The 22359-nt window shown below is 41.1% G+C and overlaps 1 protein-coding gene across 2 annotated transcripts in view; it reads right to left on the bottom strand.

Moving 5' to 3' along the window:
* hdac4 (histone deacetylase 4) overlaps nt 1-21973 on the bottom strand; it is a 131984-nt gene extending 110011 nt beyond the window's left edge. For both annotated transcript variants that reach the window (XM_038720111.1, XM_038720113.1), the window contains exons 1-2: nt 21823-21973; nt 9946-10214 (exon numbers count right to left, since the gene is read on the bottom strand). In XM_038720111.1, coding sequence (XP_038576039.1) covers nt 9946-9967 — 22 coding nt within the window. In that variant the 5' untranslated portion in view covers nt 9968-10214; nt 21823-21973. The remainder of the gene's footprint in view (nt 1-9945; nt 10215-21822) is intronic.
* Nucleotides 21974-22359: the final 386 nt, after the last annotated feature.

Here is a 22359-nt window from a genome sequence, read left to right as displayed (position 1 = left end):
GTGTAGCACCGTCAGCAGCTGTATCTGTGTACGATGTCAGCTCAAACACAAACAATATACACTGAATGCTTGTTGGGATGGGATAACATTCAATATTGTGATGACAATATGACTTGCGATAAATAAATATCAAAGGGTGCATATTAGCTACCTGGTTGTCTATTCAGAACGGGAAAAGAATTTAATATATTAAAGAGGTGGTATTATGCTTTTGGCTTTTTCCCTCTCCTTTATTTAGTTATATACCTTTTTTGTGGAGGTAATAGGTTTGCAAAGTGAAAAAGCCCAAAGGGAGTTCCCATCTCCCACAGATAACTCTGCTCTGAACTGCCTGAAAACAGCTCGTTTGTAGTCCAGCCGCATCGTATAACGCTCGCCAATCGGCTAGTCCAACACGCCCTTAAAAAAACACTGAGCTGCAGCACACATCTCTCCCCGCTCTTCCAAACACTACCTACCCTCCAGGCAGTCAATGGACATAAAGTTGTTCCAATGATGTAGAGACAGAGCTCAGTTAAAACTTTATGGATGAAAGATACTTTTGTTACAGATTACTAACTCACCACTCTGAAACTCTTGCTCCAGTACATGTAGCCTACAGCTGAAACAAAGCGGTTTACCGGCTTCTGACAACTCGCCTTTCTCTGCTTCTGATTGGCTACTAGTCCTTAACTAGGAACTGCACATGTGCAACTCCCAACAAAGATCATTTAGAGACAAGATGTATCACTCCACAGATAAAACAAAGCCTTCAACACAGGGTGAAAAGAGGAGCTACAGCAATGTGCAGTATGATGAAAAATATGGTGTTTTCTGAAAATGAAACCATGTAAATCTGTTGTGTTACAACCCCTAAATAGGATTTTGAACCACCTCTTTAAACACAACTAAATGTTGCTTTTAGAGCAGCAGCATTAACGTTTCCCACAGCAAAGTCACTATATAAACTCTCACTGGAAACAAATCTAAAATGTCAGGTTAATAAATCATATTCCTGACATCAAAATACTGAGTAACGCTTAGAAAGAATGAAGAACTCACACACCAGTCAGCATCAGTCCTTCTTCCTGTCGTCGTTCTCTTCCCTCTGCTGCTGTTATTCACTGCCTGCAACGTTACCGCTGGTAGAGAGAGGAGCGGCCGGTTTGTCTCAGCCATCAGATTAATTGACAAATATTTACCAAATTTTAAAGTACGTGGCAAACTAAGCTACACAGATTACAGACAGACAGATTTCCTTTTAGCATGTTTGTAACAATTATCTACTGGCCAAGCTAGTGTGCTGTGCTTGTGTGAAACACAGAAGGAGACTGAGGACAGAGCAGATTAAAATATCACTTTCTACATGTTTATGCTTGTTGAAGGTGTATTAAAGTATTTGCTTTTTACTCGCTTTTATATTGCACGTCCTTACACTTGTTACAATCGTACTTTTCCCACTTCTATAAAACCCACTAAGTTGCATGCAAAGCAGCAGTACAGCTTTGAGACAACCTACTTTGCTGACCTGCCTGTTGAAAGCCAGCCAGAGTGCATAATAGTGTTGTAGTCAAGCCCGCCCAAACCGAGACCAAGTCAAGACCAGAGTTTATCGAGCCCGAGACAAGACCAAGACTTTTAGGGGCTGAGAGCAGTCGAGACCAAGACCGAGGGAGGGCGAGACCAAGTCAAGATGGCGATGGCGCAATCCCCCACTGTGATCCATCCACCGTTGTGTCCCTGAGCAAGACACTTAACCCCTAGTTGCTCCAGAGGCATGCGACCTCTGACATATATAGCAATTGTAAGTCGCTTTGGATAAAAGCGTCAGCTAAATGAATAAATGTAAATGTAATGCAAGACCAAGACCAGTTCCCTGCATTGCATCGCACGCAATAAAATGTGGAATGTGATCATAGGCCCCGCGACCCTGTACACAGGATAAGCGGTTGACGATGGATGGATGGATGGATGTGATCATAGGTACTTCACAAATTGATCTGAAAGATCCAAAGTCCCATTAAAACACCCACATACAAACACTAAGAGCTCAAATCAACATAAGAATCGCAGGGAGGGGTGACAGTCGTTAACGGTAACAACACGTTTAATTAGGGTTATTGGTTGCATTTGATGCAATACGTTTTACTTCCACTCAAAGTTAGGATGTTAACAAATGAGACAATGCAAAAGCAATTTATTGATATTCCCAAAGTTATGGTCTTGAAATAAAATCCTCAATGTCCGAGACCAAGACCATCAAAAAGACCGGTCTCGAGTACTACAACACTAGTACATAACAAAAAAACTTACTTCAAGAAATTTCAAATTCCAATGCCATATTTCCTAATTTGGCTACCAAATCAACCATAAAACAATTGAATAATTAATAGTGAAAGAACAAAAAGAAGATTGGTGGATCTTTGCATTTTTTGAAAGAACAGAGCACAGCAATTTGAGCACAAAAAATAAAAAAAACATAATTCAATTCTGAGCTTTCTTCCGGCAGAAGCAAAGCTTTGAATGCTTAATAAATTCTTCCGAAAGCTAAATTGCACACTTGTTTCATCTGGCAATGAGATTACTTGAATGGAATATTCTGGAAAACTGTGGAGAGGAAGACAATAATGAGGCAGTAATCTTATTTCTCCACAGCAGCTTCCATTGTTCTCTTAAAAAGGCTTCTGTTTAGTCTGGTTCAACTCTCATTCCAATCCATCTTTCCATTGAGGACACTTTTTGCAGAGCAAAGGATAAATGAGAACAATAACATTTCTGCAGCACTCAAATGCTACAAACGCAGATAGGAGGGAGTGCTATTGTGTCCCTCTGGCTCTTTGGACAATCAGTAGATAGTAGTGGTGGCTGAGTGCGGCTGCAAGTGTACAGAAGCACAGTTCAAGTGAGCATCACTCTCCCTAAAAACTTCCTAAAGAACTTCCTCGGAATAAGCTCAATTTAAATTTCTCGCGTTGGTTGACTTCATCTTTGCACAACTTTCTAAACATTCAGACTAAAACATATCAATTAACACCACAAGCCTTTTCCCTTGTGACGATGGCCCCTCTAAATGAGGAATCATCAGTGTGGGCCAGCAGGGGTTAAGCTCTCTTTTTGAAGATTATGCTTCACTTTCCAGCGGCCTGGCCCAGACACTAGCCACTCTCTTCTAATCCACCGCTGCAGGCTTTTGATAGCTCCCACTGCGAGTCCTTATTACAGTCACTGATTAAAACGGGAGGGACAGAGAGAAAAAAAGACAGATAGGAAATTAGAGTGACAGAAGAGAAGGAAGGGCAAGTGAGAGAATTAAAAAGTACTCCTACTTCAGAGGCAGGAGACTAAACTATATAGCAGCTAACTTTGATTAACTCTAAATCTTATGCTTCAGCTTAAATTTGGTTACTCAATACACATTTGCACTTTACCTGAGCTTGGTTCCAAATAATATGCCTAACATTTGCTTTAAACGGGGAAAAGACCATTAAATAAATAAATAATATATAGCAGAAAAACATGAAAGTCACATCCCTGCATTTTTAGGGATGTAGCATTATCATCCAAGGCACTAATAGCTAAATGCTAGAATGAACTGACTAGGAGAAACAAACCCATGGATGTCAAAGAAGGATCTTTAATCCTGCGCAATGACGTCGGAGGGCTCCATCAATCACAGTGGAGTAAAAAAATAACAACAGTCTTATCTGGCATTTGCTGTTTACACTCCACCATCTTTGGTAAACCACTTATTCTGCTGTTAGCCCTCTCGATCATCTCTCCCCTCCTCTCTGATACTGAATAATCTCTGGGATAAAATCTACACATGGCCGCGCTCGTCCCAAAAACTTGACATGAATAATTCACAACCATCTGCCATGGATCAGCATTCTGAATAAGACTCAGAAAAGTGAGGAGGTGCCATTCTGGTGTTTATTTTAAAAACCAACTCCTTGCTGCGGCCCCCACCCTGTACCTCAACCCTGCACTGCTGCAACTACTGACAGAGAGACAAGTGCAACTCCCCACATACCGACCCGCTAATCTAAAAGCCTGCGAGTAGAGTTAATGTGTTACCTTTCGTCCACGACTTTACTGGGCTCTCTCTCTTTTAGTTCTGTTGCATGAATGAGAGTGTGAAGGGTGTGAATTAATCTTAGGAGGGAGAGCTGGATGAAAACACACATGCAAATGTAAGTAAACAAAATGCATTCACACAGCAATAGCAGAATTGTCCAAAAAGAAGTGAAAAAGGACATTTAGCTAAGTCTAACTAAGGCCCCATCCACACTACTTAGAGTTGTTCTCCGTCTACATTAAAACGACTGAAAACGCACATCTAGTGGCCGTTCACGTACACTGGGTATGTGCGTGGCGGTGTAAACATGAAGCAGATGATCTATTCCATATTTACGGAGGATTTGGCGAAAGAATAGAGTAATGCAGACGAAGACCCACACCAGATTGTTTTGCATGGACCAATAACGAGTTGGGGCCGTTACTGAATGTAACACAGGAGCGTGGTAAACGGCAACATGCACAGCACAAGTGTAGGTGTTATTTGCACGGTACAGAATATTTTAATAAAAATACTAATTAGAAGACCCAATCAGACAGCCAAGCGTGAGCGTCATCGTTTATAAAGTCCTCCGTTTTTGCCCATCTTCACTAAAACGTCCTCCGGAGTGTCAAAACGAAAAACGGGGTCGGCAGCATTTTCAAACTTCTCCATTTTAGGTCTTTGTTTTCGCCGTTTTAGTCTGGACGGGAGGTGCAAACGTAGCAAAAAGCTCTAAAACGGTTTTAAAACGAAAACGCAGCAGTGTGGATGGGGCCTAAACCCACTAGCGGAAAGTGAACATTCTGGGTCTCACTCTGCAAACACACACTAGCAGGCAAGACAACATCGCAGATTCTCTACAGGCTACCCGCTTAAAGTGCAACTATCAGCCAGCAACAACTATATGGATTCGACAGGATGAGGTTGTGCCAGGAAGTAAAATACCAACTACGACTAGTGAGCAATCCCAACATCTACTAAACCCAGCATGGGCTTTCTTTTTGGTCCGACTGTACAAGCCTCACAGGGGTTTAATAAGCTATACAAGGCCTCCAGCAGCAGACGGCCCCTCACTCTGTTTGTGTTCCAGGCAGGGGAGTCGCTCTGCATGACGATTTATTGACGCAAGATCCCCCTCAGCCAGGACCTGCCACCGATTACTGCCGGTGGAGAGTGGAGGGGAGGGAGGGGAGGGTCTTGCTGGGATGAGAGAGTTTGTCTGTGTGTGTGTTCTAGCTCTGGCTCCAAGGCCATAAACCCAGTTCCAAAATGCCAAGTAGCATGTCTACATGCCAGCCTTTGCCACCCAAGTTTAAAATCAGACAAAAGGGCCTTCAGTGCTCTAAAATGGTGGTTTGAGAATGGGAAATGATGATCTGTCATATATGGAAAATGGCTTAGCAGTACTGCACAGACAGGAGGGCGACAAGGGGAGAATGAACTGCTAACAGGAGGTTAAGTTGAGGAGTGAAAGCTTCATTCTTAATTTCAGAGCTCCTTCAAGGTGAAGAAAAGTCTGGCAGATGAAATATTTTGGCTTAATATGAAATGTCTACAGAAATGTCTACAGCTTCACCTATTTTTAGTGCCATTTGGGAACAGTTGTGTATGGAAAATTTGGCTGCATTATGAATCATAGGAAATCATTTTTCCAAATGTGGTATTATGTTTATCCATCAACTGACATGTTGTGAGCGAGTAAGAAAGGCCGTGGATTTAGTTTGGGATCATTTCAATTGCTCCAAAGGGGGATTCTTGGCCATGGAAGGACAAGCAAGTCAGATGATGCCTGTGAAATAACCAGCATACCTCAAAAACTGACAACAGTAAAATCGTACTCCTACATCTTTAAGTTATTTTAGAAACTTTCAAAGAGTTGAAAGAAAAAAAACTTGTGGAAACGGAATAGGCAGAGCATGGAAATGGAAAATAAAAAAAGGAAATAATGCCCAACTCCAATGTTCCACTTATATAACACAATGAAATAGAAAAAGAGGAAGAAAAACAATCAGATACCTTTGGCTTGTGCCAGTATGTGCCACTATCTGGATGTCCTGCAACAACTGACGCAAACCATTTTGGCTGGAACAACACTATGTCTCTACTCGCAGCTCAAGAGGAAAGAGGATGATGCCAGCAACCCACGATGAGCTACTCAGGACCAAGGCACCACAACAATTAATCAATGGCTGTGAAATCATAGCGCTGAATACGACAAAGACAGCCAAAGCATGATGGGTAATGGGGGACACAATTGGCCTTTTGTCCATTTTGGTTTGCAGTTGAGAAAGAGGAAAAGCCAGATCTGTACCATGGATATGATTTAGGAAAAGAGGGTTTTTGAGTAGACCACATGGGTAGCCCCAACTGGTTGAGGTCAAGCACACAAGGGAAACCTACTGTGAAATATAATTCATGACCCGTAAACACGCAGGATGAGAATCATGCATGTGGAGAGTTGCTCAATAGACATTTTCTAGACATTCCTGAATTTTCTATGGACCAAACGCTTCCAAATAAATCATTCAAAAGAGAATGGCTGAATCTGGATCCACTGTTTGTATCATTCACTGTCCTTCTGCACCCATGGGTCTGAGAGATTAAAAATAAAATTAAATAAAACACAAATGCCATATGTGCACATAACTGAGGAAACGTGAATTTGTGGACCACAGCCTTCCCATGCATTCATCAACGCTGCAAACATCAAACAACAGCTTTTACTCCCACATGGCCAAGAGACGCAGGAAAAAAACAACACATTTAACTGAAAGAATCACAAAGATACCAAGATATGTTACCAATAACCTCTAGATGAACCAGTAACTACATCCGTAACTGTAAGCAGAGATACTATGCATCTCCCCCAGGAAGCCAATACGATGCAAGAGTGTCATTAAGCGGGTTATTGCTGCCTTCATAAAAGCTAAGACAAAATGTGGATTGTTTAATGGAGAACTATTGTACAGAAGGTTGACGTATACAAACAAAGCAGCAAAATAAAGACGCGCAGACATCAGGTAATATGCAACATCTATTTGTTAAAAGTTGGATGTATATTCTGTATTATAGCGCTGTTCAATTATGGCTTTGCAACAAAAACAATAGAAAATGGTTACGTGAATCTTTCCACAAACAGCACATTCCTTTGCTCAACATCAGACTTTGCAAAACCTAAGTGCTTCCATATCCGTCAGAACACATTACTACTTATTCAGTGTTTGTTGTTGGTGTTGTTTGCTATCATGTCCGTTACCTGACTCAAGACTGTGTGGCAACCAAGTCCATGTATCCATGTCACAAGGTACATTAGTATTACAGAGAGCTACGTAACTAGGGCTGAACAATTTTGGAAAATAATCTAATAGCAGTTTTTTGTTTTTTTTTTACAAATATTGTGATTGCAATTTAATAAGCAATTAATTTTTAAGCTCTTTACCTCCTGTAGTGTAGTATGACCAACACAATATTAGATAGATTAAACATACACTGTTGAGTATGAGAAAGATAATTTGAGAGTCAAGTCATGGCATTAAGTAATGATATAATATCATTAGGTTGGCCCACCTACAGACCACAAGAAAAACGTTCACCACAGTTATACAGTGAGCGCTCAATACAAAACCCACAGTTCAACCACCAATTAATGAGTCCTTATCTCAGTTCAAATCTCCTAGGAGTCCATCTTTCTATATCCCAGTAAGCAAACAGAAAAATGCTCAGTTTGAGGTTCAATTCAAAAGTTGGCCATGGAAAATAAAACCAAGTGACGCCTCACGTCTTTAACAGACAAGCTTAGTAATTCTCTCAGGAGCAAAAATGCCGTTTCACAGATATTTCCTGAGCTGACTGGTGACTGTGTGTGTGACGCAGGCGCCGATCGCCACAATACGCTTTCCTTACTACACGTGTCTTTCTGTTGTGCATTTTTCCTGTCGCCAAACCACCAATTTACCCTGTGGGTGGCGGGTGCTATTATACACCAACAAGTCAAGGTACAGCGTAACGTGCGAAGTTGATGCTTCCTCTGCAGACTGGTTTAGTTTAGCATGTCATGTGATCAGTGCGTAATCGCAGCCTTTGCGATTAGAAAATCTCATTTTATCATATCGCAATAATATTGCAAATGCAATTAATCGCACGTGACTGAATTGCAAATCAAATGAACAATGAAAAGTGTGCTTGATTCAAAAGAGATAATATTGAATGTGCACCATACAAGTTAAAATATCAATTCAGCATCTTAAAATAAAAATGACATTAACATTAAAAAATACAGCTTTACTCCCATTTCACTTCAGAACGTCAGTGAATAAATTTCATAGCATACAATTTAATTTTTCTGCATTAATTTGTTTTCCTGATAGCATTGTTTTCTTGGTGAACATAAGTGCAAATCAATTAAACAAACCAAAAAAATGTCCCCTCTTTTTCAACAACAAGTGAAGAAGCCAATAAGTTAAAAAGCGACAGACATATTCTCTTCTTCCATTTCTCCGTTAAACACTGCAACGTTAGACACATCAAAGCTGCATGGGGGGAATTTACTTTGGTCGGACTGCGCACCTGCTGGGTACTGTAGACTCTGAACTAAATGCTATCCAGATTGCTCATGTAAATGTGTGATAAAGTAATAACATATCTAATTCCTCTCCATATTAAAAAAGTTTCAGGTCCAAAGAATGCTATGGAATTACAGTAATTACTGTTACTGCACTGGATGCTGAAAGTTAAATATATAGCAAATATAATAAATATCATAAAATAATTTAGTTTAGGCTATGCCTTGGTGCCTAGACCTACCAACAAATGCCTTTTGTTAGAAGAAAACAAAACAGCCCACATTTCCTGAGACCAGTAGACCACTACAGACCTGTAGACCACTACAGACCTGTAGACCACTACAGACCTGTAGACCACTACAGACCTGTAGACCACTACTGACCTCAGAATCAGCTGCCAAGGGTCTCACTGCTTCTCTCTCTCTCTCCTAAAATATCTTACATATCAATCTTGCTTTCTTTCCATATCCATCTGGTCAATGAATTGAAGGATATACACTGGTAAAATAGCATCAACAGGGACACTATGACATCTAGTTTGAACAGTGAAAAGTGGCGTTCACTCTAGCAAAAATGTCTCAGCTTGCGCTAAGTGAGATGTCTGAAATTGTAATGCCTACAACCCAAGTCAATTCCGTCTGTTTCTGCCTTCAGACTCAACAATAAACATCATAGTGTTCAAAGGTCAGTGCTGTAGAACAAGCTCTTCCTCAGACGTCACGGAAAACGTGGCGTCCCAAGTAGGGTTTCACTTACCATTTTCTACTACTGTGGGATTGTGTGGTCAGTTCTCAAAAAAGTGACTCTAAAAAACACTGCATGCATAAATAAGCCAGACAAAGTACTTTGTTGTTAAGTAAGTCTGTTTTAGTTAGTTTACCTGCGCTTTTCATTTAGGTCTGGGCAATAAAACAATAATGATAATTATTCTGATATAATTTTCCTAATGAACAATATAACAAATGTTCAATAAATGCTTGATTTAATTCATATGAATCAGGATCAAACTTTATTTTTTGAGAAAGATATTTATTTTCTTCAGGGAAAGGGACTGAAAAAAAGATTTTACTTATTTTTTCTCATGCATATTTGTTGGAAAAAATTCAGATTTGTAAAGTGATCCCCTATTTGGTGTTTGTCATCTTCTGGCCTTAAAGAATAGTTTAAAACCATCAACTTCCGCGCAGGAGCAAAAATCAGCCTTTAAACTTGAAAGAAATAATGACTTGACATTTATCGTGATAATTATTGATTTAAATTTAGCCCTATTTTCATTTATAAAACAGGTAGCACAACTATGAAAAAATATAATCTAATCTTAAACAGTACATGTTTTTTAAATCTTACCTGACCGACTGTGAGAGCTCATTGTTATGGTTGCTGTTGCCGGGCAGACTTGACAGGGGAGGAGAGGTGAGCTCTGAGGGTGTCAGTGCACCTCCGTGGTGACTGTAGTGACCACCATGTGCTTCTCAGCCACGCTGGTGCTGCCAGGTGGAGGTGCCAGGCGAAGGAGGGACAGAGGGTAGCTGTTTCTTAAGGTTTCATCACACCGAGTCACAGCTGGAGACCTCAGTGGTGTGTTGTGGCAGGATTCCTTCCACCAAACAGTCAGGCTGTGAGGGGTAGACACAGAAAACACACAAGTTAACCTCCAAATTTAAAACAAACACACAAACAGGGCATATTCCAAATCAGGGGTCATCGTGGGCTGGTGTCCTCTAGACTTATTATTCCTCCCTGCAGTTATTGTGCCAAAGCTCATCTGTGTTTACCTGAGGCCATGTGGGGAACTTCAACAGGCTAGGGAAGAAGAAAAACCTGAAACCTGCCATCAAAGAAACCGATGACCCCGGTGTTTCATGATCATTTTGTCTCTATCTGTGACCCTAACTGCACATGCATAACCCTGCGCACGCTACCTAAAACAGGCTTCCCAATGATATTCAGTGAGTTGTGGGACATATTTCACCTGCTGTGTGTGTGTTTTATGTGCATGGTCAGCTGTGAGCTGGATTATGGCTGCCAAGGTGAGGCTGCCAGCCACAGAGGACACAAGTCACAGCCAACAACAGCAATTGAGAAAATAAATTGCAGTGAAACTTCTTGTTGTTACAAAGCAGAAATGACATTAAAACAACTCTCCTTTAAAACTCTGGGACATACATTATTAGTACTGAAAATATGTTGAAACACGTTACAAATATGAACCTTAATCAAAAACATTTGGTTTATTGTGGGTAAGAGAAACAATGTGGTGATGTAAAACAGCTCTGGCTTCCTCCAAGTAAGAGTTTAGAGTTGTCTCACATGTCTGTTTTTCATCAAATGAATATGGTTTCATTTGAACCATCTGGATTGTCTAAAATCACAGCATGTTTATGTAACTTAAAAGCACCAGCTAGCACTGCAAGTCACTGTCCGTGCTGTTAGCTAGCTATATGGCTAAAAGCAGTCAAATCCTGGCACATCAATACACACAAATAATACTTGACTTTGAACATTTTCCAGCTTCTAGTGACATTACTAAATCCTTACTTCATCAGCTTGCATGGTCAGCTGTGGAAGTCAGTAAAAAAGGCTCTTCCCTGTAGCAGAGCCTCAAATGAAATGCAAACAGAGGCTTCCTGCAGGCTTAGACTTACATCAGAGTCAATAGCAGAGGAGAAAGAGGAAGAAAACTTTTCATAGTGTGTGTGTGTGTGTGTGATGCAATCAAAACTGCAAGGAATATGTAAACACACACAGACATAGGGAGCCCTCCAGCAATTCAACACTAACAGGCAGAAGCCTAAACTCACCTCTGTCACGTCTAACAGGTGTCAACACAGCTGAAAACAAACAACTGGTAATTAGAGCTGCAATCAGTCACTAGAAATACCACAGAGGCCACAATAAAGTGTGTATGTGCTCCCTTCCTCTCTCTCAAAACAAAACAAAACACAGTCTCTTTGCTGTCACCGTTACTTTAAAGCTGTTGGACTGAATTACAGTCAAATGATGAGTTCAGTGGAAAGAAGGTGCAGACATGGCACAGTGAAATAAAATCTCATGGAAACACAGTACTGCCAGGATTCTCCAGGGTCGTACTTCACTTATCGGGAATTAGCGTAGAAGGAAAACAGTCCCTTAGGCCCAGGTCATTCACTAGCGTGGAATGTGAAGAAATCAAGACACTGTAGGAATACGAAGACACTCCAAGTTTTTAAATACACACACAAAAAAAAAAAAAAAAAGAGCTCCAGTGCTTGCCCTCGCCGTTTCAATGCAAAGACAATGAGGTGCAAATATAGACTGGCAGAGTTTGGGAAATGAAACATCCGTGTGCTGCTGTGACACTGCACTGTTCCTCAGCATTTCTCACTTTCTTCAGAATTTGTGCGCAGCACCTCACGGCGTCCTCCAGGCCACGGGCAGAATCACCAGAGGGGAGGTTTAGATGTTTGTGTGAATGTCTGACATGGGTGTTTATTTAATAGTCGCATGTGTGCAGACAATACTTTGATGGCCAGGAGGGATACTTTATGTCGATGGATTTGCTGAGGCATGAGGTGTCAAATAAAAAAGAAAAGGCGTCAGTGTGTTGGCTGGAAGGCAGCAGGGCCATTCTCAGATTCAAACGCCTATTTTTTTCAAAGGAGACGCCTGTCACATAAGAATTCAGACGGTGCTTACACAGCTTGCCATACTATGTCAGCAATGATCTTAGGCATTTGGTCCTCACACTTTTTCGCCACACACACACAGACAAACAGCTAGTGCAGCTCAAGGGGAAGACAAATCTGGTCCTTTTCTGACGCCATGAAGCTGCAGTTTGTGGCACTGGTCTGTCAGCTGAGCAGGTCTTAATGTTCCTTCCATGTGAGTTCACTTTTTCTGCAATTTTAACTGTTCTTCAGGGACCCTATTAAAAATGAATCTTTGTACAACACTGCAGGTATTTTTTACTGCACTGTAGAACCATAAAATACACCACCTGCACCTCTTCATGCTTCTCATTTCCGCCCAGTGACACTTAAGATTGGATGAGATTTATTGTTCTCGTGCAGCACAGTTAGAACTTGGAAACGTTTCATAGCGCTTGACAGGAAAACAGCTCTCAGGACCCCTTAATGGACTTCATTTCCCAAGCACTCTGAGCGCTGCCGGGAGTAATCACGATGGCATAAAAATAACATGTGGTCGGGTAGCGAGCAGTAAACAACAATTAAGAAACCCCTTGCATAGCTCATGAAATAAATCATTGAAAATGCACTTGTGCCATGAAGACAGCTTCAGACTCTCAGCCCTAATTGACTATGAATTATTAAGCTGGCGAGTGGGATTAGTAGCACCGCCAGTATGCTATTGATTGACATGTTCCAGATTTTTCTTTGTTGGTTGAAAAATAGTCTTTCTGTTGGCAGGCCAGGGTTAGAATATGGCTATATGTCTAGACGCTGGTTCCATTGAGGGCATGAGTGTGTCACACTGAACCAGTCCTCCTTCAAATGGAGAGAGGCTTAAAGTCAGGGTGACACAGGTGACATGAGTGTAAGTGTGAAAGTAGGAGAAGACAAAGCGACACCCTAGCCGGCATAAAAGGATGCGGTAACACCAGACACTCTGCTGCTCGGTCATGTTTGCAAGAGAACAAGGCCAGCTATGACCGCAGGACATCACATCAATCAGCTGTTGGCTGAACAGAGACAAGACGAGGAGCACAGGCATCAAATCGCACAGGAGGATAATTTTTCTTGATTCGGAGCCCTGACAGCCTGGGCACAGTTAGAGCATGGCCTGTAACACACCATCCTCCACCTGTAGGCCTGACTCTAGTCTCTGGAGGAAGATCTCTGCCATCATCACTCCCCAGTCTCTCTTAAATTATTGATAAGCTGCCTGAATGAACAGAACAGAGTGGAAAGCGAATGCTCGACTCTAAGTATTTAACATGGTGATGATGAGAGGGCTGGCACCAAAATCGTGTGACTATGCTTGAGACCTGTCACTTAAGTCGGGCACAAACGGCAATGAAGTCATTCAATACATCATTTTAAAATACATTCGCAATACAGGGCTCTGCTGAATGCTTGTTCAGCATTTTAAAGCTTTGCAACAATTCATCACTGAACATGGAGGGAAGGTGGTTGTTTCTGAATAAAAGACTATTATAACCAGGCTGAATGTAAAATCCACCTCATCTGAAGAAGTTACTGGCAGCAGACAGGCTGAAATGTATTACCTACATACAGGGTCTTGATTTAGCAACTGCAGCACTCATATTATGTACTACCTTCCCCGTGTGAACTGTAGCTGTTGCTGCCATGGCTAACCTCAGCTTGACAACTTCCCCTCACACTGATGACATTCACCAGCTTCTATTAAACGGCATATGTCTGCATTTTATCTCTCAGAGAGAGATTAACAATGCTGTTCTATGAAAGTGAAGCAGCTAGAAATGACACAGTGCTGTCTCAAACCCAAACTGCCTAAACTCTAAAGTTTTACTTGGGGAAAAAATTTGTCATGTTTCCCGTGTGTGCGTGTGCGTGCAATGAAGCACTTGGACCGTCCCTATCATGGTGAAAATGTTTTTACATGGCATGACATTAGACATTTGTGTGTTTGACATATCACGTTTGCCCTTCTTCACTGCTTCTGTAGTATTTAAGCAATCTTCTTGTAGTTTCAACTACTGCCTCACAGTAATAAAAAGGAACCATGGTATTACACACTCAAGTCTTTATGTTAACGGACAATCAAACACCCATGTGTTGTTACCCTGGCAACAAAAGGTCAAGTCAAATGAAAAGCAGGAAGTAGCATCTTTCCATGCATAGTGCCAAGCCCTGCGAATGACAAGAGCCCACTCAACTTCCCTCCCTTTATTACGCACATTCTTTCATGTCACTCTCACTCACCCATGTATTGTTCTATCTTTATATTTGCATCGCTCATCTATGTTATTTATCATCCAGCTCATCCTTTAGTAAACAGCACTCATTTTTGGATGTAACAGAGTTTTCTATGACCACAGTGTAGGTCAATGTGTGCAGCTGCTTTCACATGATCAGACCAACGACTAAACTAATTTATTACGGAAGGAGCTCTGACGCCAAACCCGAAGGAACACTATGATTTTACACTAAACTGCTCAAGAGAAACACAGAGGTCAAAAATTTCAAACTTTGACCGAGACCACTTGGTTCCTCCCATCTAGACTCAACGACTAACCGGAAGATGAAAATAGGCTTGATTTTTGCTGTGTATAAGCTTCTTTAGAATGAGATGTTTGTAGGCAACCTTTGCTTTGTGGCTTTGGATCCAGTTTTGTGGACAGGCAGTGGTGGGAATTGAAAAGCAACAAAATTCATTAAACAGAAGGGGGAATCAAAATGTGATGCATTATGGCCCGATGACCAGATGGATTAGTGACAACAGCAACTCTAGTGTCAACTCCTGCTGGCAATTTATTTCTGAGAGATGTATAAATGGCTATTTCATCTATCAATTTAATTTTAAAGCTAGGGCTGAACAATAAATCGAAATATTAACTGAAAATTGTGCAATATCCAAATCACAGACACTGCAATTTTTCTCATAAAAAAGAACAAATGTGTCACAACATACCATCATAAATACAAATCATACTCTCCAGATGTAAGGGAACATGCTTGTTTGGTAAAGATCCCGGCCTAAATCACATCGTCATCATTTTCAGATTCTTTTCAGTAAAAATAATCGCAGTATGATTTTTTTCACATTGTTCGGCTGTATTTCAAGCTTCTCTGTAACCACTGAGAGATTGAAAGAGATAGAAGACTGACCTGCCGATAGCGATTTTGGCCAATTTTTTTTTCCAACTATAACTGACAGCATACACAAACATTTTTTTACGTAAAGTGTCTTTTCTTTCTGTCTCTCTTTCGATCCTCATTAGCATAAGCATAAGCTATTCTTCCAATGGTCCATTTAATTGAATGTTCATAACAAAACATCTATTGCATAACCTTTACATTTTCTCCAAAACTGCACTGCAAAACCTTCTCACTCTGAAACACATCTCAAAATAAAAAGTGCTCCAGGTTAGGCTACTGGACAGAGATAAATCCAACTGAAAATTAACTGCAGTTTAACAGGGCTGTTTCCCACAGAATGACTGTCGTGGGGATGCGGCTATATTTGTACATTTTATTTGAAAATATGTCTGTCTGCTCTGTGCTCTGTTGATTTTCTTTGTCAGCCATTTTCTAAAGTTGCCCAAAGAATACAACTGTTAAAAATTGTCAGTTACATCTGATTGGGTGAGATAACACAGTAAGAAGGGGGTAGGGTAGCAGGACAGTTTGCACAGTCCTGCTGGTTTGAGTGTGCCTGTGCAACACAGGGTCCTGTCACCAACCTTGTACCCAACACTACAGAGCCATTAATAGACTCAATTAGTAACCATTAGCATGACATCTACAACATGTCCACAAACAAGGATGCCTTTCCCAACTGCCAACCCCAACAATTGCTAACTGAGTTCGGGGAGTTAGGGTGGGTTCAAAGTCAGGACAAGGTCCCGGCAAAGCATAAAGGAGCTAAAATGGGTTTATTAATGGAGTCGTGAGGCACAACTGGGTAGAAGGGCCTGAATCTGGGAGAATGTTTTGCACCCATGAACTCATCGGGTGACCACAAGGATCAACACAAGGATTCATCAAGCCTCAAATCACATCAGTTGAGCCTGAGAGCTTCTGTATAGCTGCCCATTAAAAACTCTGTGTCCATTTTACTGCTTTGAATGTTCCTCTTGTCTATTTCTACTGCTTCTTGGCCCCCTGGCCAATATCCAACTTCCTTTCTATAAGTTTCACAACAGTAAGCCTAAAGAGAAAAGGCGAAGTAACTGTGTAATGATTGATTTCGCTGACCTTGATGTTTCATCTTTACTTGATCCAAAAATAACATTCAAACTGGCAATGGTCCATGTCAACATATTGCACTGGTTTCAAGAGCTGGCAGTGAAAAGATTTTTTGCTAAAAAACTGTGATGCAACGACGGATTCCCCCAGGTTGTATTCAAACCGTATAGAGGTATCTCAAACACTGTGTGTAATGAAGAGGTAGGTAAACAAATGAACAGGGACTAAGAACAAAGATACAATGAGATGCTGAATCATTGTGGGTTCACTGGATGACCCTGCAAAGCAGCTTACAAATTCCTGCTGGGAGAATGTGTCTTTGCGTTACAGGATCCTGTCCCCTTATTTGTCCCAGAGCAGAACAATGACATTAATAGCGTGACAACATACTCAAAATATCCACAAACAAGAAAGCTTTCTCAGTGTCAGCTTGTGCTAAGTGATGGGAGGATGTCAGAAAGTCAGGCCTTGGCCCTGACAAAGCACAATGGAACTGAGCTAAATGAGCTTATTAATGAGATTACAAGAGGCAACTTGGGGGCAAGTACAGAAAATAAATGAAGTTCTGCAAAATGTTGGTACGGTAGTGATGAGCAAGTTGGCCAATGAGCCTAAAAGTCGAATAGATTCAATTCAGAAACCATCCGTTTGATTACAAAATTGAAGAAAAAAAACAAACAAGGAAAGATGGTGGATGGAGGTAAAAAGTAAATCAAGACAGAATGAAGTGGTAAAAGGTGATGATAACAGCACTGATTTACAATTTCTCACAAAAGTTAGTACAACCTTCATATTTGTGTAAATATTTGATTATCTTTTCATGTGACAACACCTGAGAAATGACACTTTGTAATAGAGTGAGTGTACAGCTTGTAAATTTGCTGTTCCCTCAAAATAACACATCACACAGCCATTAATGTCTAAACCGCTGGAAACAAGAGTGAGTCCACCCCTAAGTGGAAATGGTCTAAATTGGGCCCAAAGTGTCAATATTTTGTGTGTCCACCATTATTTTCCAGCACTACCTTAACCCTCTTAACCCGCATGGAGTTCAGCAGAGCTTCACAGGTTGCCACTGGAGTCCTCTTCCACTCCTCCATCACAGAGCTGGTGGATGTTAGAGACCTTGCGCTCCTCCACCTTGAGGAGCCCCACAGATGGTCAGTAGGGTTTAGGTCTGGAGACATGCTCGGCCAGTCCATCACCTTTACCCTCAGCTTCTTTAGCAAGGCAGTGGTCGTCTTGGAGGTGTGTTTGGGGTCGTTATCACGTTGGAATACTGCCCTGAAGCCCAGTCTCCGAAGGGAGGGGATCATGCTCTGTTTCAGTATGTCAAAGTACATGTTGGCATTCATGGTTCCCTCAATGAACTGCAGCTCCCCAGTGCCGGCAGAACTCATGATGGTAGGCAAGACACACTTGTCTTTGTATTCCTCACCTGGTTGCCGCCACACACGCTTGATACCATCTGAACTAAATAAGTTCATCTTGGTCTCATCAGACCACAGGACATGGTTCCTGTAATCAGTGTCCTTAGTCTGCTTGTCTTCCGCAAACTGTTTGCGGGCTTTCTTGTGCATCATCTTTAGAAGAGGCTTCCTTCTGGGAAGACAGCCTTGCAGACCAATTTGATGCTGTGTGCGGCGTACGGTCTGAGCCCTGGCAGGATGACCTGACCCCCCAAATTTAACACACCTGCTCCCCATTCACAACTGAGACCTTGTAACGCTAACGAGTCACATGACACCAGGGAGGGAAAATGGCTAATTGGGCCCAATTTGGACATTTTCACTAAGGGGTGTCCTCACTTTTGTTTCCAGCGGTTTAGACATTAATGGCTATGTAATGTGTTATTTTGAGGGGACAGCAAATTTACACTGTTATACAAGCTGTACACTCACTACTTTACATTGTAGCAAAGTTTCATTTCTTCACACGTAAAGATATAGGCTAGTCAAATATTAACAAAAACGTAAGGGGTGTACTCACCTTTGAGAGGTACTGTAACTTTGCCACATAAGCAACACGTTAAAGCAACATTATGTAAGATTTTTGTGAGATTTGGCGGTACCTACCATTTCAAAGTGTAATTCACCGCCGCCATAAATACAGACAGCTGTACATGCATTTGTTATCATCAAAAACTAGCAAGTCGACAACTTTGCTATCACAGCAAACATCAAGAAAGTGTGACAACACAAGACAGAGCAATATTACTTACTAGTCAGACTGTGTACACAGAAAGAATGCCTGCTTGGCGTCTGTCTTGATATCCATAGTGAGAATACAAAGCTAGCTTCGCTGAAGTCCTGTGGTGCTGTAAAGCATTACCCTGTTCTCATGACATTCACTGTGATTACAAATCAGTGTACTATCAAAATTATGTTGATGCTGGTATTTTTAGATCAAATGCTACATAATCAGTGATTTTTACATATCTCATGAAATAACAAATCAGCTTCAAAATATCACTACATTTTTCTTACGGAGTTAATACTACAACATAGTGTGATATTTGATTCTGTTGAAATCTCACAGCCATAATAGTATGGTCCTAAAATCTAACAAACAGATCAAACAGAAATGGTCTTGGACAAAGAGAAAGCATGTGGCAGGTGAGGTCATGAAGTTAGAAAACACAGACTTGGCTTTTCACAAATTCAACTGAAAATACTATTTCCTGGGCCCCCAAAATCTTTGTATAAAAAGCTATGCAGGCTATGTGAAACTGGAATTAGACATTGCAGGCAGCCATCTACTGTCGTCTACCACAATTGTGCATCAAAATCACAGGATACGATTAGTAGACACTTAAGTTAAAATGTGAAGAAGTCTTCAATTTACTTCAGGTGTTTGAGTCACAAAGAGGTTTAGAAGAAGAAACTCTGAAATGCATTAACACAAAAACCCCTCTATGTACCTTTGATCCCCAAATCCATTTTGTTATTTAACAGTGTATTTTTTGCACAACCAACGTGTGTGTAGTTTGTGTTAGTAAGAATGTTCCAGCTGTATAAAATATGTCATTGAAATGCAAGGTGTTACTTTCAGGTCTTTGAAAATCAAAGTGGAAGAGATTCTTTCAAGAGTCCGTGTTGCACATATTAAATATATAACAATCACACAGAGACAAATCAGATAAAGACCACAATACGATGCAGCCGCAAGACCCATTGAAGATTCCATAAATATCATGTTTACTGCTTGGGAACGTTTCTTGGGGCTGCTTCGCATTAAGACCTATTGAACAATTGGAAGAGAAAGGGCCATCTTAGTCCTAATGGATTTCTTCATGTGAACGGTTATAAGAGCCTGGTGAGACCAGCGAGTCTCCAAATAAATGCTTCCACCTAATATTTGATACAAAAAATCTGACATGTGCTACTGATGTTTGAGATAAACCTGTTTTTCTAATACCAAACCCCAATGTAACTGCAACGGAGCTATCCTAACATGATGGCATGCCGTCTATGTCATCACCAGACAACTAAATGTGACCAGAGAGACAAATACATTTCTCCATGTATGGACTCTGAATCCCTCCCTTCTCATTCACTGTAACTCTGTATAACATCAGCGACTAGAATTGATCTTCGGCAAGAAAAGGACTGCCAATTGAGAAAAGAGAAGCTCAGCCGAAAATAAAATAAATGTCAGACAAAATGTTGGCAAAGAAGATCCTGCTTTGTTTCTGCTCCAATGAGGGCACTGCTCTCAGCAGACTCATCCTTAAAGAGGAGCACTCTGAGACAGTTTTTCAGAGGATTGCAGTGACCTTGGTCCTGTGGGGCCTGGGGTTTACGAGCCTGCACCAGCGGTCCTCCAGAGCTTGTAATGCTGAGGGAATAGTTTCCGCTGGTAAAGGCTTCAAGCAGTCTTAGCAGAGTGAAGACACATCCCTGCCGCTACGACAGTGTAGTTAGCTTCCAAGTTCACAGTTTCCAATTTGGCAGTTAAGGGAAACTTGAATGAAAATACTGAGCCACCATCTTTTGCACCACTTACTGTTGTGAAAGGGTGTTAGACATAGTTAAAGCTGTTAAAAACCTACTTTCAGATTGTGAAACCTTAATTTATGAAAACAAAACCAAATGATCGCCTTCAACAGACCAGGTCTAGATCAAAACCCACATTATCTAAACATCTCAAGCGTAGATACAGTGACTAGGCCTATGTTAACACAGAGAATCTAACAGTTTGAGACTGGGAACACTTTATTCTGTGCGTGAAAACACACAAAAACATCCAAAGTGGTTTATATGAGTAAACAGCAGCAAAATCATGTTTTTTATTTACATAAAACAATAAAGATTTCACAAATCTGAAATATTATCTTTTAAACTGTTACTGGAGTCTGCTTGTTAATCAAGTCCAGATTTGACATGTGTCATTGTAAAGTTTTTTGTGCTAGACCTGGTCTATTTTTGTCTGGGGGGGGTGGACAAGATGCAGTGAAATCGCATTTGTTTGCTTTCATAAACTAAAAAAAAAAAGTGCCGATTCTAAAGCTATGAGCCAGAACAGAACTTGAGCGTCGTCCTACCGCTGCTCTCTTCTTGTGTTTACACTTCATGAAGACACAAGTTTACACCCAAAGCTGCGGCAGCGGCGGTTCAACCTCAGCACAAGCCTCCATCATGTAAATACTGCTTTCTGCTCTCCCTCTCTCTCTCACACACACACACACACACCAAAAGGTTTACACGTGAACGCAAGTACTGGCTGTGTTGCTTCAAGAAATGTGTGGAGAGGATAGTTTTCCAGCAAACCAAGTTAGAAGACAACGTGTTACCTCACTATAGTTGTGACGTGCTGTGCGGGTAAACAAACAACTGTAACTGGGCGACAAAAGTTCCCACTACATCTGGGAACTCTTTCCACTAACCTCACGCTTTCAAGGAGAAGCGTGTGCTAAAGTATGGCGTATAATAATAAAAGCAAAACGTTTGAAAAGAGTATTAACTTTCCCGACATGACAAGTTTGAAACAATACAGCCAACAGTGAGATTTAAATCGAGCGGCTGCGGCGGCGGAGTAACAATGTTGCACAACACGTAGGCTATTCGACAGTTTTTAAATACAGAACAAAATGTCTACATAGCGCAACACTTAACGCTGTCCTTCTGCTGACTATTAAATATGATACAAACTCGCAGGAAAAGTCAAGTCTAGCACACAGATACGGCAACTCAGTTTGAGTCCGAGGAGGAAAAGCGTAGGGAAACCTGCAACAACATAAACCTATTTTTGAGTCACGGCTGTCTCTACACATCCAAGCCAAAGAGAGGACTGTGTGGGCTAAGTGTGTTTAACAAAGGCAGAATAGAAACACTACCTGAATTGGGCACCCCTGGGTGCAAGTGGCTGGTTGTCTCCCTGTCTTCAGACGTAGACTATCCACACAGCAGGGTTTTAGGACCCCTCGGCACTGTAAAAATCATTCAGCCCACAGCTCCGCCATACTGAATTAATCACGTGTTGGACAACCTCCTGTATTTCCGCAGGGGACGGGGTCCGCAGTTGTTGCTTGTTTTAAGGAGACAACAGCCCACACTACATCACTACTACTACTGCTACTGTATTTGTTAAATTCATACTCACACATATTCATTTGGTATGCTGTGCTGCTGTTGCTCATTACAACTTTAAATTGAATTTATCCTACCTATTTTGTCTCTCACTTTTTCTCTGTAATTAAAATGTCCTGAATCCCATGGGGACACAATGTGCAGTGTCTATGATACTATACAGTAGGCTTTTTACATTTTATTCATCTTCTGTTTTAAGAGAATAATACAATCCCAAGATATTTTGTGTAATGAGTTTAAGATTGTACCATACTACAAAACATTGTAAAAGGATATTTCCCCAA

Source organism: Micropterus salmoides, unplaced genomic scaffold, assembly GCF_014851395.1.
Source record: "Micropterus salmoides isolate LMB-PRFRI ecotype aquatic unplaced genomic scaffold, ASM1485139v1 Ms_hic_scaffold_15, whole genome shotgun sequence".
Classification (NCBI taxonomy): Eukaryota; Metazoa; Chordata; class Actinopteri; order Centrarchiformes; family Centrarchidae; genus Micropterus; species Micropterus salmoides.
The sequence above is the reverse complement of the archived record's forward strand: the minus strand, read 5'-3'. Positions and strand labels throughout refer to the sequence as shown.